The sequence below is a fragment of the Acinonyx jubatus genome, chromosome C1 (assembly GCF_027475565.1).
Source record: "Acinonyx jubatus isolate Ajub_Pintada_27869175 chromosome C1, VMU_Ajub_asm_v1.0, whole genome shotgun sequence".
NCBI lineage: Eukaryota > Metazoa > Chordata > Mammalia > Carnivora > Felidae > Acinonyx > Acinonyx jubatus.
In genome coordinates this window covers 61,313,963-61,333,223 of record NC_069381.1, presented here as the reverse complement: position 1 = coordinate 61,333,223, position 19,261 = coordinate 61,313,963, and the positions used below count along the sequence as shown (strand labels likewise).

Here is a 19,261-nt window from a genome sequence, read left to right as displayed (position 1 = left end):
TCACTTTTTGAAGGAAGGCCAGGGGTACCTCAGACATCCTCCCAGTGCGCTGTGCCGGACTCGGGTATGAACAGCAGGTTTGCGTTTGCAGATCAGTTGTCATAACTGTACCAGTAGCATTTATGACACCTTGATGCTGACAGTAACAGGATGCCCAGACACCACAGAGCACTCGGTATGAGGTAGAAAGGAGGCTCAGTAAGTACATGCAGTATTTTGCAAGCGTCTTGATCTGAAGGTCATTACTTCTTTGTACCAATATGTCTTAAAGAACACTTACTCAGAAGTCAGTACACTTCTGAATCCATTTTGGATGCCAACAAAGAACTTTAATCACAGAGCTGAACACTAGAGGTAACTTAATGAGAGAAGAAAACGAACAATATTCTACAAAATCAAAGCCGTGGCTCTCAAATGCAAGTCCACATAATTCAGTCTAGGAAAACATAATCATTGTGAAGTGCCCACCATAGTCTTAGGCCCCATCTCCAAGTAATGATATAAATTTGCTCTTTCAGTTACAAAATTCAAACAAATTTTTTACATACATTCTGTCTTGGTTCCTTTGCATTTCATTCCTTAACCATAAATCCAAAGCCCAACTTGTGGTAGGGAATTAAAGAGGACCAGTATAAACAAGCCAATTTAAGGAGACCTTAGAGGGTAAAATATTATAATTGGAAGCAAGCCTGCCACGGTAGGAATTGTTGCTGTCAGTTTGGGGGAAATCTCTCCTTAGGTATATGCGGAACGCTGTCAGCCGCTGTCCTCAAAGCTGCCACTATTCCGGCCAGAATGGAAATGCATCGGGCTCATGGGATCGGACACGTAGCCTGCATCAGAATAGAAGTTCAGCTGTTACTTATCGGCCTTTCAGTCCATCTTCCCAATTTTTCTTAACCAGCCTCACCCAGTGCACCACAGCTGCCAAGCGGCTCCTCTCGGCTCACGTGAACAGAGAGTCTGGGCGAAGGCTGCTGGCAAGCAGTCGTAAAACACAGGCAAAATTTAAAATGCAAACATAGAGCTGAGACTAGAGGAACACAAATGATGGATGTGTGATTTAGACCCACGCAGGCCAAGTTTGGAGTAAAGAAGGGGACTGTTCCAGAAGGGGGTGTATCACGATGGCTAAAATCATGGGCTTACAAGTCAGGCCAGTGTGGGTTTAAACCTTGGTCCCACTACTTACCGGTTCTGTGATTTTTGTCCACTTAACCTTTCTAAGCCCCAGTGTCTTCATCTGTAAATAGGAACACTAACATCACTTATTTGTAAGGTTGGTAACGTTGGTAAGACAATCCGTACAGTGTGTGACACAGTGAGTATTGAGCAAATGGCAATTTTAAAAAGAAGGTGGAACTAGCAGAGAGAAAAAGGAAAGAGGCACTCTCTACAGCAGGTCAGCTCTGGTTGGGTTTTGTTTTGTTTTTCCTCCCTGAGCACCCGGTTTTTAAGTGTACTTCAATGCTTAGGTCTAAATACCGGTGGTATTTGATGCTCGTTGAAGCAGTAGCCCTGTGTCCACAAAATGCAGCTAGTGGCTCAGGATCCGGCCGCTGTCCTAGAGAACACAGGACACGTGCAGGGAAGCAGTTAACTTTTCCAGCACAAGTGAGGAAGCCGTTCATTGCTTCTGGGAAAATGGGCACATTTGTCAACAGCTATTGCTGCTTTTGCTCCCTGTGATAGCTGAGTTTTCAGAACCAACTCAGCCATCTACATTTTCATCAAGGCATCTAGCAATATGCAGTTGGATAAGCTTATTTATTTTCATAAGAAGGGTCTCTGTCAACGTCTCTCAGGCAGCACATCAACTCTCCAGAGAGGAGGTGCTGGGGCTGCTGCTGACTGGCCTGTCTCGCTCACCTCCAGCAGGGTTGACCCCAGTCAGCTGGCAGGAAGGCTGTGGTCAGGGGAAGCTGAGATGAGGGGAGGCAGGATACACACCACTGAATCCTAATTTCCGATGGACCTACATAAAATCTACATCCTAAAGCAAAATAGTTCCTTTTGTTCAGACTGAAACTGCACCTTCATTCCAGGCTTGCATTCATAAGCTTGCAATCCTTTTATTGCTATCAACAACCTTCTAGTGTACCACATGCGATTTTACTGGCTTGTGATGCTCCAGTGGAAATCTGATTGTGAGTGCACATCCCTCTAGTGTGTGGGTGTGTGTGTGTGTGTGTGTGTGTGGTGGCGGGAAGGGGGGACACTCTCCTTCTGGGATGGGTAGCAAAACCAGCAGGGCCTGGGTGCTGACATTTTTTATTGATGCATCCTGCCAAAGTTGAACGACAGGCCCTTGTGTGGCCACTTGGCTTAAGAGGAACCCAAGTGAAATTTGACCACAGGCTTTAGGAAAAGACTGAGCCGTGTCTGCACATTTTGTTGCTGTAGGGCGAAAGGTCTCACATACAGAGAAAATTGCAATGCATGTAATTTTATCTTCATTTTCTAGCCCTGTCTTTGAGGGTGGAGAGGAAGAAACGGTTCATAATGTAGCTATTTTACCACACTTGGTTTATAAAATGGAAATGGAGGGCAATTAAAGCATTCTTTCTTGTACTACGTGATGTTCCTAGAGGGAGATCTTAAATATATCTTCTTTGCCTGTTGGGGCTCTCACTCCCTTCAAACACCCTAATGTTTTCTTCAACTCTGGCACAAACATGCATAGGGAAACCCAACTTTTGCCTTATTGCATTACTTTTGTCTTCTCCATCTTGAAGAATTCTGCTCAAAGTCTTATTCCTTTAAGAAACAGATCGTTAGGTTAACGAAATGCTTCATCTTGAAATGTTTCATCCACCATGAATGGAAAGACTTCTGGTCAAAGCACACATTTCAAAGCGTGCCCTGTATTTTGTGGTTGTGTGGTCACATCTGTAAAGGTTTGAAAAAATGATAGTATATCTATAAAAAATGTGATGATGTGACACTTAGAGCACATTTTCCCCGGTTACTGGACTGGCCAATTATGCTGTAAAGCTGATGATAAAAAGCACTCGGCTGCATTCTAGACACGTCCTGGGAGTCGGAGCACAAAGTTTCCTTTCTTTAATGTTCCCAAGTAGTTTGTCTGCATCTATCCAGAACATTTTTTTTTCCTTCGTTTTTTAAAGGCTTTCTAATGCCTTAGGTAATAATACTTGGCAAACGAGGTGCACTGGTGAGGATCCCAAAGCTGAGGGTTTCCAGGGTCTATTACCATTCACTAAATCAGAGAACCGGGAACACATCATCCAATTTATTCTTCCCCAAACCCAGTTCTTGTAATAAATCTGATCTCTTTAACTGACATACATTTTTTTTTTCGGTCCTCCATATTGTCAAGGAAAGTTCCCATGAATAAATGAGCCCATTGTGCTAAAATTCCAATTAAATATAGAGACTCTCGGGCTTAGAGGTTGGAAAAAGGACATTACAGGCCTAGCACATTAATATGGCAGCTGGTGATAAGGGTGATTACCCAGCCTCTGGCTTCCAAGGGCCTGCACAGAACTGTGTTAATTATTTCAAAGAGCTTTATTAATTCCTTCTAAAGTAGACCTGTGCAAAAAGATACCATCAGTGATACCTCCATCGCCTCTCTAGGTTTTTGAGGGGATGGCTGGGTTTACAATTTACCCTTAGGTACTTGCCAAAGGGGAGGAGCTCCCCCAGCATATGACGTAATTGTAGAAACTCATCTCTTGTTTTTCTCCTCCCTACATACCTGTGATGTGAGGCTTACAGGCAGTGAACTCAGGAAGGTGGCAACGGGGTGTTTGGAATATCACAAGATGCAGGAGACTTAGTTCTTCTTCCATGTATACACACACTCTGATATACTTGCACATATCCTTACACACTTATGCACACACACTAGTAAACTCAAAGGTAAATGCAGAGTTACATAAGATCAAAGTTTGTACTTTTATAACACACTGTTTTTAAAGCATCCTATTATAAAACAATCTATTCTTCCTTATTATGAATAAATATCACCTTCCTAGGGGAAGTTTCCTTAATCATTCTGAACAATCTATGTACTTACCATATTTGTCAATGGGTGATAATTGAAGACCCCTCTTCGTCTCCTCCAAAGACAGGCCTTGAGAAGAACACTGTCCAGCACTGGAAAATTCCATGCAACACATGATTTCACACTCTGAAAATTATGGTGGTGGTTTGCTAACAACATTTTTATAAAACACAACTTATTCACTCAGGATAGATCCCAGAAAACTGGCAAAGTAATACAAAGGTGTTTTTATGCTACAAGTGACTAGTTGGGAGAGAGCTCGGAATTATTTGGAGTAAGTCATATCTCGGTGTGAGTACTGGCTCTTCCAGGTAGGCTACGATTCCCAGCTGTGTAAACTTGGGCATGCCACCCTTTCTGAGCCTCAGTTTATTAACCTGTAAGATGGGAAAAGTACATAAATAATTTCCAGTTTGTTTGGATGATTAAATGTAACAAAAAGGAGTGTTGAATCTAAATCCTGAGTTAATATAATTGCAAGTATTTTTTAAAAGGAACTAATAGCCAGAGTATTATCTTAGTAATAATCACTATCAGTAAAACACATGCCAAGAGATATTATTATTTGGCTGTTATTATAGTAGGAATTATATGAGATAGTGATAAGATTTACTGCATGATTCCAATGCATTAAACGCATAAGTCTATCATCTCATTTAATCCTTATTACCAAACATTTCTCTCATTTTACAGATTAGGAGACTGAGGTGGAGCAGTTAAGTAACTTGTTACACAGGTTTGGTAACTGGCTCATCTATGGTTCAAACCCAGGTCTTTTAGATTCCAAAGCCTGTGTGTTTATCCGGTACTCAAACAGGAATTTCTTCTTTAATCCTTCTCTTCCTCAGACTTCTGCTACCCTTTTACCACCCACACTGGTTAATGGGCTTGTTTTCTTTTTACCTCTTCAGACTCAAAACCTGAAGTCATCAAAACCCTCACCCTCATGTCGAATCACATCTGTCAGTTAATCATATATCTGTGGTTTCTCTTGTGTCCATGTCTCACCCAAACTTTAGCGTCCTCCAGGAGGCTTCCCTAGTTCCCCCCAGTGCTCCCCTCACTGTGCTCACAGAACTCTCAATTCCCCCGTCCCAAGCCAGAGCTCTCATCTCGGTTCCTGGCACCACACCATTCAGTTACTTACGCCAAAATTTTTCTTTTTTTCACAACTCTCACCTAATGCAAATGTTTTTTAGCTCTGCCTCCATTATGGAACCCTAATCCATTCATCTGCCTTCTCCTTCAAGATCCGGGCCATATAACTTTCTTGTTTGGATCTCCGCAGTTTGCCTCTTAATTGATGTTCCCGCTTTCACTCCTGTCTCCTGATAACCCATTTTCCATATATTATCCAGAATGTTCTTTTCACAGTATAAAACAGATTAAGACATTCTCCTACTTAAATCATTCTAGTGGCTTCCCAGTTCATTTAGAGTAAAATGTACTCCAATGCTCTCCCCTCACCTACAAGGCCCTGGCCCTGCCTACCTCAACCTCAACTCATACCCTTCTCCCCATCTTTTGGTAAGCACTTCATGATGTTCTTTCTGTCCCTTACACCGTCCAAGCTCTTTCCTAATCCAGAGCTCTTGCACTTGCTAACTAACTCTGCATGGAATGATCTTAATGAACCCAAATTCTGCTTTAATGAACCACTGCCCTGCCTTCACCCATGCCTGGATCCTCTGTCATTCAGGCCTCAGTTGCAACATCACCTCCTCAGAGAGGCCTTCCCTGACCACCATTCCAAAGTGGCATTTCCTTGGCTTATCATCACTTTCTATCTCATGTCAATGTGTTTCTTTGACATGAAGCTATATAAAATTATCTTGTCCATTTATCCATTTACTTATATATTCTATCACACAATGAAGTTGGGAGCCTTGTCTATCTTATCTCCCTTATTCCCTGCTATATACTCAACACTTACAGTGCCTGGCACGTAGGAGAAACTCCAAAAAAAAAAAAAAAGTTTTGAACAATTTAATTAATTGATAGGTCCTTAAATAATGTCCTTCTCTTAGGTCACTCAATCCTCCCCTGTACAAGGTCTTCTGGTAACAAAAATCCTGCCAGGATTCTCCCCTGTTCCCCACTGCGGTTCCTCAGGCCCACGTTCCAAACCCTCTGCTTCCAAACCTACTTCCGTTCTGTGTGTATCTCATGTTTTACAATTCCTCAGTATCTTTTCTCCCCAAGTTCAAGCCACGCTAATAGACTTTGTACTTTCTAAAACATCCTGAGTTTTCCTTCCTCCACGGTTGTGGTTCAGCTGCTCCCACTACTTGAATCTGCTTGGTAACATCTTTTTTTTTTACATTACATTTTTTTTTTAACATTTATTTATTTTTGAGAGACAGAGAGAGACAGAGCACAAGCAAGGGTGGGACAGAGAGAAAAGGAAATGCAGAATCCGAAGCAGGCTCCAGGCTCTGAGCTCTCAACACGGAGCCCAACGCGAGGCTCGAGTGCATGAACCCTGAGATCATGACCTGAGCGGAAGTCCAATGCTTAATCAACTGGGACACCCAGGAGCCCCAGTGACATCTTATTTGTCTCTAAGGGGAAGCATTAAGAAGGAACATTCTGGTGCTACACTCCCTGAATTTGAATCCTGACTCTATTACTTACTAGCAATGACCTTGGGCATACGTTATTTAACTACTCTTTGCTTTAGATTATGCAACTATAAAATGGGAATTATATCAACACTTGACTTGTAAGGTTAATCATGAGAATTAAAGAATTAAGAAGTTTAAAAGATTTTGGGGAGTGCTAGTATGTAGTAAGCACTCAATAAACGTTACCTACTTTTATTATGTGTCAAGGTCCAACTCAAAGGAAACATTTCCTCAAAGTCTTCTTGGAAACCCCACTCAGAATTTCATACCCTCTAGTACTTTGTACTTCTAGCACAGTGCTTATCAGAGTCTGCCTCTGTGTGTGGCAATGGCCTGTATTTGTATGCTAGTGAAGCCCACTAAACAGCCTATTCCCGGAGGTCAGACATCCCATCTGATATCTTTGGATCTCCCACAGGGCTTAGCTGGTACTTTGTAAATAGTTAAAATAAAATTATTACAAAATGTCCACCTGAAGAAGTGAGATTTTTCTAAACTCTAATATAAATTCACACTGCTTCATCCACTTAGCTGCCTTAAAATGACTGCAGGTTTGGCCTCACTTTCTTAAGGGATAATGTGAAGCTGTTTCTTAGAGGGGAGCAATGATTAAAAAGAAGAAAAAGTATTGCCTTAAAGTGGGACATGGGATTATCTCAATCAACATTAAATGGCAAACCACACTCGGTTCTGGGCAACAGACTGTCATTCAAGATATTTTTCAAAATAAAATTTACCCTACTAATACCCTAAAATTTACCTACCTACTAGAACCTCTTAAGCACTCCAGCTCCTTTTAAGAAATGTGCTGTACATAGTGGTCTTGGCAACAACAAGATAATAGGGAATAAATATTTTATCATCAAAAAGGCTATCTGGTTTCCTATGAATAAAAGCCCATCTCCAAGCTGTCTTATTTATTCAGTTGCTAAATGCAATTCATGCCAGGGGACTTAACCTTCTGGCCCAGGAGATACCACATTGGCTGGTTCTGGACGCTGTTCTAGGATGACAGACAGATGGAAGCTAACTGTGCCCAGGTCAAACAAAGCAGAAGAAACCAAACCCTGATCCATGGAAGTAGTTGTCCTCAACTCATGCAAATCCAGAATTCAGCAGGAGTTTCACAGAAGCCCAGAATTTAAGAGACATACCGGGACCTCTGTTGGCTGAAGTTGTGGCCAGTGAAAATAGGCATTTCCAGTGATGCAGCTGTCCCATGAATTCAATGAAAGTAAATGTGAACCAATGGCAGGTAAGAAAAGCACTCGATTTTGCAGTGTTTCAATACTGCTGGTCAACTAGGTGGCCTTTTTATGTTAAAAGGACCTATATATCATACAGAGGCATATATATCAATGATATAGGATATTATATGAGTGATTTCATGTATATGTTTAATGACAGTGTAATGAAATTTTCTCTTTTGAAGAGAATAGCAGAGGGGTGCCTGGGTGACTCACTCAGTCGGCTGAGTGTCCGACTTGGGCTCAGGTCATGATCTCACAGTTCGTGAGTTCGAGGCCCACATCAGGCTCTGCGCTGACAGCTCAGAGCCTGGAGCCTGCTTTGGATTCTGTGTCTCCCTCTCTCTGCTCCTCCCATGCTGATGCTTTCTCTCTCTCTCTCTCAAAAGTAAATAAACATTAAACAAATAAAGAGAATAGAATCTTTATGTTAGTTTTTGCACACTACCACATTATATTGATATATCTCACTTTTAGTGCTAAAATTAATTTCAGTTATTTTAGGCTAAATAGTTCAAATTAGTTCTGTGATGTACATGTACAGATAAACATAGTCATTGGCCATTGTTTCTTACAAAGGTGCACTGGGGAATGAATAATTTATTCAGAAAGAAAAAATCCATCATGTTAGATTTGCTTTATTTCTTTTTGGTGAGGATAAATTTCTTTTTTTTTTTTTTTAAACGTTTCTTTATTTTTGAGACAGAGAGAGACAGAGCATGAACAGGGGAGGGGCAGAGAGAGAGGGAGACACAGAATCTGAAACAGGCTCCAGGCTCTGAGCTGTCAGCACAGAGCCCGACGCGGGGCTTGAACTCACGGACCATGAGATCATGACCTGAGCCAAAGTCGGACGCTTAATCGACCAAGCCACCCAGGCGCCCCATGGTGAGGATAAATTTCAAGGGGGAAATATACACATCTAGTTTCCTCAGATACTGGACACTGTTTCTCCTGATTGCTTGTAAGTAAGAAGGGGAGATCTGTGCCAAATGACAAGTGGTTGGATTGAACTGTCACTGGGTGGATATCCAGGACTGATCAAGACTTCAGGTAGGTGACATTCTCCAAAGGGTTAAGCTGAGCCTTAGACACTGGGAATAGTTAAAAGAAAACACCACATTTCCCGAAGTTAGAATTGTCCCAAAATAGATTGAGTTGTTCTAGAAGGGGGTACTGTCTCATTCCTGGAAATTTTGAAGGTATGGCTAGAGTACGTCGTGGCCGTGGGTGCGGTAGAGGGATCCAAGTGATGTGCCATTCCAGGTCCCTCTATTTCTTACATTCTAAGATTCTTTGGAAGGTATTCATGAACCATGTAGATTTCGTGAAACTGGCTTTGATGTGTTGGAAAGGCAGCTTGAGATTACATTTCCCACTCAGGCAGAAGATTTTTATCTTCCTTATCTGAAGTGTCTGACATTTGTCCATGGCTGAGTGCCTCATTTCCCTATACCTGCCACAGCATACCTGGCTACACATTACTGCTACTACTCAAGGTGGTGTTTGTAGCTTTTTGTCTATATACTTTTCATTTGAAATAGTAACTGAACCGTGCTATTTGCCTGAAGGAACCATCTCTTTTCGTGGTCTATTTCAAAGGAAGAACCGCATTGCCATCTAAGTTGAAGCAAAGGAAAAGTGTGGAGAAATCACTTTCACATAAACCCATCATTAAGGATTTGACTGACGGGTTGTGTAAGTCTGGTACTAAAAACTCCTGAGCTCCTTCACAAAAGTTTTTATAGAAAATAAATTTGTAGGGGCGCCAGTCAGTTAAGCATCCCGCCCTTGATCTTGGCTCAGGTCCATGATCTTATGGTTCGGGAGTTCAAGTCCCACATCTAGCTCTGTGCTGACGGCTCAGAGCCTGCTTAGGATTCCTTTTCTCCTTCTCTCTGCCCATCCCCTGCTTGCTCTCTCTCTCTCTCTCTCTCTCTTTTTCAAAATGGAGACATAAAATTTTTTAAAAAGAAGATAAATTTGTAGAATATTCATGTTGCAATGCCTGAGGGGTGGAGAAAAACTCTAAAACACTAATTCATCTCTCTCTTTTTTAATGTTTATATATTTTTGAGAGAATGCGGGCAGGGGATGGGCAGAGAGAAAGGGGGACAGAGGTTCCGAAGGGGACTCTGCACTGACAGGCTGACAGCAAAGAGCTGGATGCAGGGCTCAAACCCACAAACCACAAAATCGTGACTTGAGCCAAAGTCAGATGCTCAACTGACTGAGCCACCCAGGTGCTCCCACACTATGTCATCTCTTAATCCAGAAAGGTATATTGTTAACCAGAGCCTATGAGGAAGTAAGAAAAGTACTGTCTAAAGAGAATCCAGGGAACTCTGGTGCCATCTCTTCAGAGTGGCAGGAGCGGGCAGTGCCACAATGAGTTCAAATGGCCCCATTTAGACCCTCAAAATCAGCTAGTATTGTGGCTTCCAAACAAAAGCCTGCCAAATGCTTTTGGTACTGGAACAATGAATCATGGTTTTGGCTGTGGGATTTCATAAATTCTCAGAGTATTTGCTAGTGTCATAATGGCTTCTGACTGAATTACATTCCAAAGAAGACATCAGGTGGGCATAAAGTCCAAAAGAAACCATTTTTATCATATTCTTCCAAGTATGGTTTTCATAGAGCTGGGGTCTTTGATTGGGTGAATTAGAGCAAATGAATATAGTCTGCATGGATTGAAAGCAAGACTGAAATTAAAACAACTAAAAACAAAGAGACCTACAACATTAAGTTCTACCATAATGATATAATAATCTCTTATATTTGTAGAGGGTTTTATAGCGTGAGCACACTTTTATATCAATTAGCTTAGAGTATTTTTTACAAAACCTCCATGAGGTATCTGGGAAAGCATTAATTTTACCTCCATTCTATATCAGGCTCAGGAAGTTTGAACAACCTGAATAAACTCACAGAGCTAACAAGAGGCAGAGACAGAACTTGAACAAAAACGTCTTCAGACTTCCAGTCCATGCTCTTTCTTCTAAAGCACACTACATTTAATAGCAGTCCCTGTCAAACTCTTGTTCTGTTTCCATCTGAGGAGCTCACTGAATTAGTCATGAGTTACAGTTTTGCACTCTTTGCATATAAAGACCAACACTAAGATCCTCATAGAAAAATATCCTTTATCATCATAAAGAAGCCAGAGTCAGCTTTCTCATGACTTGCTTTGTTAGATCTTTAAGAAAATTTTATTTTCCCCTACCCAACCTTTCTAAATAAGATGTTTATAACTCTCCACAACTCTCTGATCCTGTGCAAGGTTTTCTAAGCTGCATGGATTCATCTTCCTAAACACTGCTCCGGCTATATTGAACAGAAAACCATTAGGTTACTAGTGTGATTAAAGACTTCAGGCACAATTTTCTTCCATTCAAGTTGGTCCAATTAGTTTTTACGCAGCTAAAAGTGCCCTCAGGCTACCTGTAACCTAGAAGAGTTAGTCATTTGGACTTTGCCCAGGCAACACCATCCAAGGCCACACAGCTCTGCAAATATGCTTTGTGGTGTGTTAGGTTTGTTTTTTTTTTTTTTTTTTTTTTTGCCATCTGTCATAATGATGTTACTTGTGAAAGAATATTAGCAAGGAGATCAGTGCCATATGCACCTTTATCCCCTTCCTCAAGAGGAATGTATCCAAGTGAAAAGTCATTTCTTTCACTCAACATGAAACACACACAGGTAACAGCTAACCAGAATTTCATTTCTTTGACACTAATCTAAGGGACTAATACAAAGAAAAGATAGAGAAGCAGCCTGCTGAGATCCCTAATAAAGGTGTTTACACAAGGAAAGTAAACGCTTTGCCATAGAAAAGGCTACTAGAGTCATCTGGCTGCTCCTTTTGGCATTTAGTTGAAAACAAATAGATCTATTTAAAACAGATCTGTCACAAGGGTTAAATGCCTCTCCATGCCTTACAATGTCTTTCCATGTAGCCCACCTTTTCTCTGGCCTAAAGAGAGGCGACATTTCTATTAGAAATGGGATCACCTTTGGCCTAACTTTGAAATAGTCCAGTCAGACTCTTATGAATAAGGATTTGTTAATTTATCAGTTAAGTTCAACATATTTATTTATTCATGATTTCATCCCACTGTTTTCAGAACATTATTTTGTCTTTGTCAATATTCCCTACTTGATAATGTCCTAAATTAAAACAAATTTATTGCTCCCATTACAGTGAATGGGCAATGGCCAAAATATTTAATGGGGCCAGGGGTCAGTGCAAAATATCTCTTTCAGGAAAATCAAAACCCATCAGCTTTCTTTCAGTGGCAAATGTCCCCAGCTATAAAAGGCCTGAAAGACTTGGCAATGGGTCATGGCTCTGTTTGAGCCATTAGGCAAATATCCAAGGTCTCAACTCCCCCATTTTTAAGGGAAAAAGCAATTAGGAAAAGAATTATGAATAAGGAAAAATGCAGCAAGAATTGAAACTGTGCGCTAATTCCTTGATGGCTCATCAATTTTTAATGTGCTTAACGGTAACGTAACAATACTACCACCTCTCAATTTACCTATACTTTAAGCAGGTATAAATGAGGAATTGTGCAATCCAGTAGGAGGTGAACTTTGCATGCCTTGACTGCTTTCAAAACTGAGGAACATCCTTTAAATATACCAAACATCTTTTTTTTTTTAAGTTTATTTATTTATTTTGAGAGAGAGAGAGAATGTGCATGCACATAAGTGGGGGAGGGGCAGACATGGAGAGAAAGAGAATCCCCAAGCAGGCTCCACACTGCCAGCATAGAGCCTGATGGGGGGCTCGAACTAACAAACCATGAGAACATGACCTGATCTGAAATTAAGAGCTGGACACTTAACCGACTGGGTCACCCAGGCACCCCAGCAAACATCCTTCTTATCCTTCACCTTCTGTACTTACTATCATTCCCCCTCAAAAAGGGGAAGTATTTTAAATATTAGAACTAGGAGATCTTAGGAGCACGATGGTCATAAAGCTCACTTCTCACTCCTCCATTTTCCCACCTCATTTTACCAAGAATGAGATTGAAGACTTGTGAAGTGAAATAACTTACCCAAGTTCATATATCAAGGTTATAGTGATATCAGGATATAGCTTGGGGTTCTAGACTTCTTTGTTAATTTTTATTCCTGTTTTTAAAGAAAACACGGAAACCAAATTTTGTTGCATACCTGCTAAGTGTCACAGTCTATTAGATGCCTCACCAATCTTATTACATACATTTGCTGCACCTAACAACCCATTTTACACGTGTGGAAAACAAGTTTAAGTCTTGTCCAGGATCACACAGCTGTAATTCAAATGTAGGCTAGGCAGGACCCAAATCACCTGCTTTTCCCGTTTAACACTGTTAGCTCTGGAAATGATTCCAAATTTATACCCACAACCTTGTCTCTCTCCTTCTCTTCATGATTGATTATCAAGCACAATGCCAGGTTCTGTGCTAAGTGCTAGGAACCCAGATATGAGTGTGATGGACATGTACTCTACCCTTTGAGGTAAATAGAAATGTAGACACGTGCAGGTGAACTTCAATGCCTGGGGACACAGTATACTATAAAGGGCACCCTCCCTATACACAGGAGCTGCAGGATAAGTGGATTCTCAAAGGGAGGGAATTACTGGGATAGAAATAGGTTGGGGCCTGTGCAAAGACCTGGGAAATGAAGTGGCCAAAGTAAATGTATGAATTTTTTTCTTAACTTTTTGTTTTGAAACAATCTCAAAACAAAGGAAGGTTGCAAACATGGTATAATTTTCTTTTTAATCCTGAACCATTTGAGAGTAAGTTGCCAATCTGATTGTCTGTCATTTCCCATATACCTTAGTGTATTCCTAAAATAAAGACATTCTCCTACATAGCCTAATATAATCATTTGATTTCGTCTTCTCTCGGACTCCGTTCAGGTTTTGCCCATTATCTCAATACTTTACGGCGAGAAGTGTGTGATTCATGCTGAGAATCACACACTGTGTTTAGTTGTTACGTTTCTTTAATCTCCTTCAGTTGGAAACAGTTTCTCCGTCATTACTTGAGTTTCATGACCCTGAACAATTTTGAAGATGACAAGCCAGTGATGTTGCAGACTGTCCTTCAATTTGGTTTTATCTGATTAAATTAAAATTACATGTGATGCGGGAAGCACCACACAGGTGTTGCTGTGTTCTCCTCACTCTATCCCATCACATTTTGATTTATCCCATTATTGTGTTCTTAATTTTCGTTACTTGATTAAGGCGGTATCTGACAGGACTCTCTACTACAAAACTACTCTTTTTCTTTCTGTAATAAGGATTTTGTGGGGTGTTACTTTGAGACTATATAAATATCCCATATCTCAACCAAATTTCAGTATCTTCATTTATTTATTTCTGTATGGATTTCGTTATTATTTTATTCAAGGGGTTGTAAGGTTACTGTCATTATTCATTTTGATGCTTAAATTATCCCATAGTTGGCAAGCAAGAGCCCCGTCAAGCTGTCCCTTTGATACACACCCACCCTTGAAAACCTCTCTACTCTGTGGCACCAGACATTCCAGGCTTATTTTGTACACTCCTTGTCCCAGCCTTGAAATCTGCCATTTCTCCACAGTGCCCTGTTTACTTTTAGTGGAGAATAGTATTTAGAAATGAAGACCTAGATGCTTGGTTGAAATGTTGCTGCTCCCAGACCCTCTCACAGAGCAGGCAAAACTGAAGAAGATGTATGTACATACATACGTGTGTAAACACATTCAGACCTCTTCCTCCACTCATATAATTCCAATACAATCCAACGTCACAAGGCCCATTCTAGTTTTCTCCCTTTCCATGTTTCTAACATTCTTCTCTGACAATGAGAAAATGAGAAACCTGGTTCCCATTATCCTTAATATGATCAATGCCCTGGAAAGTACAAATCCCTGACTGTTGTCACACCCGCGTCCATCAACACATACACAGATGTCCTCCTTTACCCCGCTTGGGCTCCACTGTTGTCTCCGGGTGGCTCTCCTTACCCTCTTGTGTTCTGACACCCCACTCTGGGCTACATTCCCACCTGTCTGCCCTAAGCAGGTGCCACCTCACCTACCTTGGGCTCCACTGAGCTGTGCCCCGTGTGACGCCTTCTTCACCCTGTGTGGGTTCCAGTCACTAGGACAGGGCTGCCTGTCTATACTTATACCCTATTCACCACCCTCATGCTCCGACTTCACCACATCAAGCACCTTCCTGTAACTGATCCCTTCTCAATCTGCATGGAACCACAGTGGCCACCACCTACCTTCATGAATGTCCTTCCCACTGTGCTTGGGCTCTGACACTCTATGTGGGGTAACTTCTTCACTGACCCCTCTCATGCATGCCCTCCTTCCCAGGCTTGCACTCTGGCCTCCCATGCCAGGTTGCTCTCCCATGTAGATGCCTTCCTCACCATACCTGGGCTCTAGCACCTTGGCTGGGTAGCCCCAAACCCTCATGAAAACTCTTCCCTCCTCCCACTCTAGCTCTGACACCTCATGCTAGCCAGCTGCCACCCACCACCACTCTCGCCATCCACATGGACATTCTCCACACCGTACTTGGATTCAAACATCCTGTTCCACACCCCATGGAGAAGTCACTCTTGCTCAGCCCTATCTAATGGCTTTGGGACTAAGGCATTTAGGAAGAGGGGGGAAGAAAGGAAAAGAAGAGTAACAAGGATGGACTTTTTAAAATCTTAATTACATCCTGTCACACTCCTGCTGAAAATCCCTCAGTGGCTGATCAACCTTCTAATGCCCTGTCCTGGCTGCTGAAGTCGTCATGGTTTGACCTCTAGCTACCTACCTGGGACTTCACCCTGTAACACTCTTGCCTGCCTCCTCTCCTGTGTCCACAACAGAGGCCTTCTATTTCTCCTCTTTTTCCTGTCTTATGAACTCTGCACTTTTGCTCTTTAGCCCTGCGGAATGTTGTTTCCCAGGCGTCTTCCTTGATTTCATGATTCTAACCAGCCCATCTAAACTACCTTTCCAGTCACTCTATCCTACCAACCTATTCTAACTGCCTGCATAGTATTTACCACAATCTCATTTTGTGTATTTATCCATTGTCACCTGTATAGGTAGATACAGTACTCTGCCTATATACCTTGGTCTACTTGGGAAGTCACCTTTAGAAGTTTGCATACATGCTCATGGTTTCCTGTGTTTCTCTGCACTTAAAGGTGGGGTGGGGGGTAGCTAATGCTCCTTCCCACCCACCCAAATGAGTCACCATCAGTGAGGAACAAGAGTTGGTGGATAAAGACTCCAGCGTCCTTGCTGCTTGTTGGGAAAATTCTGAGACATGGTCTATACCCTCAGAGTTTACAACATAAAATTAAGCCTTCATTGCCCACAGCAGTACTTACTCATTAACATACATATCCCTTTATTTATTTTTTCTTCCTTCTCTTTCCTTCACTGTGCTTGAGATCACATCCCAGAAAAATAATTTTCACTCACATCCTTGTCTCATGGTCTGTTTCAGAAGAAATCCAAATTGAGATGGCCTGCCTCTTTCAACTAGAATGTAAGCTTCATGACAGCAGGGACTTGTCTTGTGTACTACTGTGTCTTGTTCTCCAGTGCCTTAAACTCATTGTCATGAACTAGGCACCCAATAAATATGTATTAAATGAATGAGTGATGATTCCTCCCTAGCAACTTCATTGATTCAAGTTTAATCTTTGTTTATTTACCTCTGATTCATTGGTCAGCCTCCTTCCATTTTCTTAGCCTCAGGAACAAGCTGTGCTCCCCCAGCTACATGTATTGGAACAGTAACCTCCACTGAGGGCTCCTTATTCCTGTTTCCTGTCCAGCCTATTCCACCCTCTATGTCATTCATTGCCAGGGAAATCTGAGAAGGATTCTTTGTTGTGGTATCCTCATCCCTTCACTGGTTTGTGGTACGGCTTTCCAGATATGAAAGTGAAATGGAACACGATGGAGATGTCTCTTCAAACATGTCTTCTGGGATAGAGGTGATGGCCATATGGAAAGGAAGAAGGAACCTCAGGGTCCACAGTGCTGCCCCAGCCATTTGCTCTCACCGTTGGCAGAACTCGCCTCATATTGCATATTCACCTGATCAACAAGCGGGCTGTAGATTCTTCATCGGGAGGGACCCTGCCTTAGGAATCTCAGTGTCCCCTGGGGCCTCACATAGCACCTAGCACTGACTAGTTGGAGTAGATGTGTTGACTTCTTGAAGGTAGACTTATTATTTTTCCATGGGGAGAGGAGTTTCCAATGTAAGCAGTTTTAGAGCTACGTGACTTGAGAAAATTGGAGTTTTTAAGTTCCTAGAGCCAGGCTCAGAAAATGTTTCCTGTAAATGGCCAGATAGTAAACATTTTAGAATTTGCAGACCATATGGTCTCTGTTGCAATGATTCAACTTTGGTATGATCGCACAAAAGCAGACATAGACAATATGTAAACAAAAGAGTGTGCTTGTGTTCACAAAAACTTCACAGAAACAGGCAGAGTTAGATTTGGCCCGTGGGCCATAGTTTATCAACCTCTCCTTTAGAGCAAGAGATAAACCTTTTATGTGGTGCTTCTCGAAGCTGTCTTCCACCTTTGGGCCAAACAATGCAATCCCAATGAAAGTAGGCTCTCCAGGCATCTTTCATTTTAGTAGTTTGTCTTAGAAGAGGAATATTTAAGACTAAAATATATGAGCTAATGGCAAAACAGAAAAAAAATTATACGTATTCAGCGTCTACCATATGTCAGACGTGTACAAAGTGTATTCTCACTTAACGCTCACTGCGACATCATTATTTTCATCCTATAGGTAAGATGCTTGAGACTTGGAGAGCTCAACTAACTTCCCTAAGGTCACACAGCTTATAAGTGGTGGAGCTTGAATTTGAACTCAGGCCCGTCTGAGCCCAAGCTTTTAACCACTATTTTATAATAATGGTCCCTTGGTGGATATATAAGTAAAAATTGCAAAACCAATTTTATTGATGGAAGATAAAAGTGGCATCTAGATAGGCACCTACAGAGCAGTACATATTCGTTTCCCCTTTTGGATTGAGGAAAGTTCAAAGGCCATCTTTGTTGATTTAACATCTCCAGGCTCTGTTGTGTGAATTCAGATCCCTGCAAGAAATTCCATGTTCCTTTGTTCTTTATGACAGGCCAGTCTGAATGGAGAGATTTTAAAACTCCCTAAACTCTTTGAACATGTGGAACATTGATCTTCACAAACCATTTGAAACACCCTAAGGAGGTTACAAAATTACAAGCAATGTTTTTTTGTTTTAAGTGAATGTATACTAAACCTCGGGGACCTTTTGCCTCATCATACAACACCAAAGCTTTCCTCACCTCCTCTGTGTATTCTTTGCTGTCAGACCCTGAATAACAAAATGGTTATTATGTTGCTAGGGTGCCTTGTTCTTATTGAAAAGCTCTTCCACTGCCAGTAACGTGGGGGCTTTTACCCCACTCTTGTGTGATGTGCTGCGAAGCTTCTTTGAATCCTGGGGCAACTCAGGGTTTGACATTTCCTGCTGAGCCCACAACTGCTCCTGCCTTCTGTTTTGGCAGGAACATGACTATGGATTCTGTAAGAAGTGTTCTGTGGCTGGCTTGTGAGCTAGACCTCCATGGTTATTTTTATACTGGTATTTATTAAGCCTTGATATGTGCACTCCCGACTGCACGCTCCTTCAGAACAGGAGCCACGTTTGGTTATTTACCTCTGTGGCCCCGGCATCTGGGGCCTGGCATAGAGTATGCTCTCCACACGTATTTTAAAAGTGACTTTGATGGAACTGAACTCCTGGTGGTTCCTCCAGCCTTGTCTCTCAGCCCCAGCACTCAGTGCATGTTGGCCACGTGCTCAGGGGCATAAGGTTTCTAGTCCTGGCCCCTCCCCTGCGGAGCTGTGGCTTTAGACCAAGTTACATAACCTTCCTGTGCTTCACTTTCGTGTCGGCTTCCTCCTCACTTGGTTAGCTGCCCTCTTTAGTATGTTCTTCGTCAAATTGTCCATCACTGCTTTTTTTCACATCTGTCTTCCCCAGCACCTAGCCCACAGCCTGTGCTAAATAAAATATTTATTAAATAATTGAATGAGAGGAAAGTAGGTTTAAAAGAACAAATGAATTGACCGCCATTCCTCTCAGGCCCACAAAGTACATCAGGCAGAATGATCCTTTTATTTTACTTATTTATTAAAAAAAAAAAAATAAGTTTGTTTATTTAAGAGAGAGCACCCAAGCAGGGTAGCAGGGAAGGGGCAGAGAGGGGGAAGAGAGAGAATCCCAAGCGGGCTCCACACCATCAGCACACAGGCCAATGTGGGGCTTAAGCTCCCAA

The 19,261-nt window shown here is 41.8% G+C and overlaps 1 protein-coding gene across 3 annotated transcripts in view; it reads right to left on the bottom strand.

The window, feature by feature from the left end:
• Positions 1 to 287: 287 nt before the first annotated feature.
• TNNI3K (TNNI3 interacting kinase) overlaps positions 288 to 19,261 on the bottom strand; it is a 283,164-nt gene continuing 264,190 nt past the window's right edge. For all 3 annotated transcript variants that reach the window (XM_027058869.2, XM_053214232.1, XM_053214234.1), the window contains 2 exons: positions 4,043 to 4,122; positions 288 to 833 (listed from right to left, as the gene is read on the bottom strand). In XM_027058869.2, the coding sequence (XP_026914670.2) occupies positions 757 to 833; positions 4,043 to 4,122 (157 nt within the window). In that variant the 3' untranslated portion in view covers positions 288 to 756. The remainder of the gene's footprint in view (positions 834 to 4,042; positions 4,123 to 19,261) is intronic.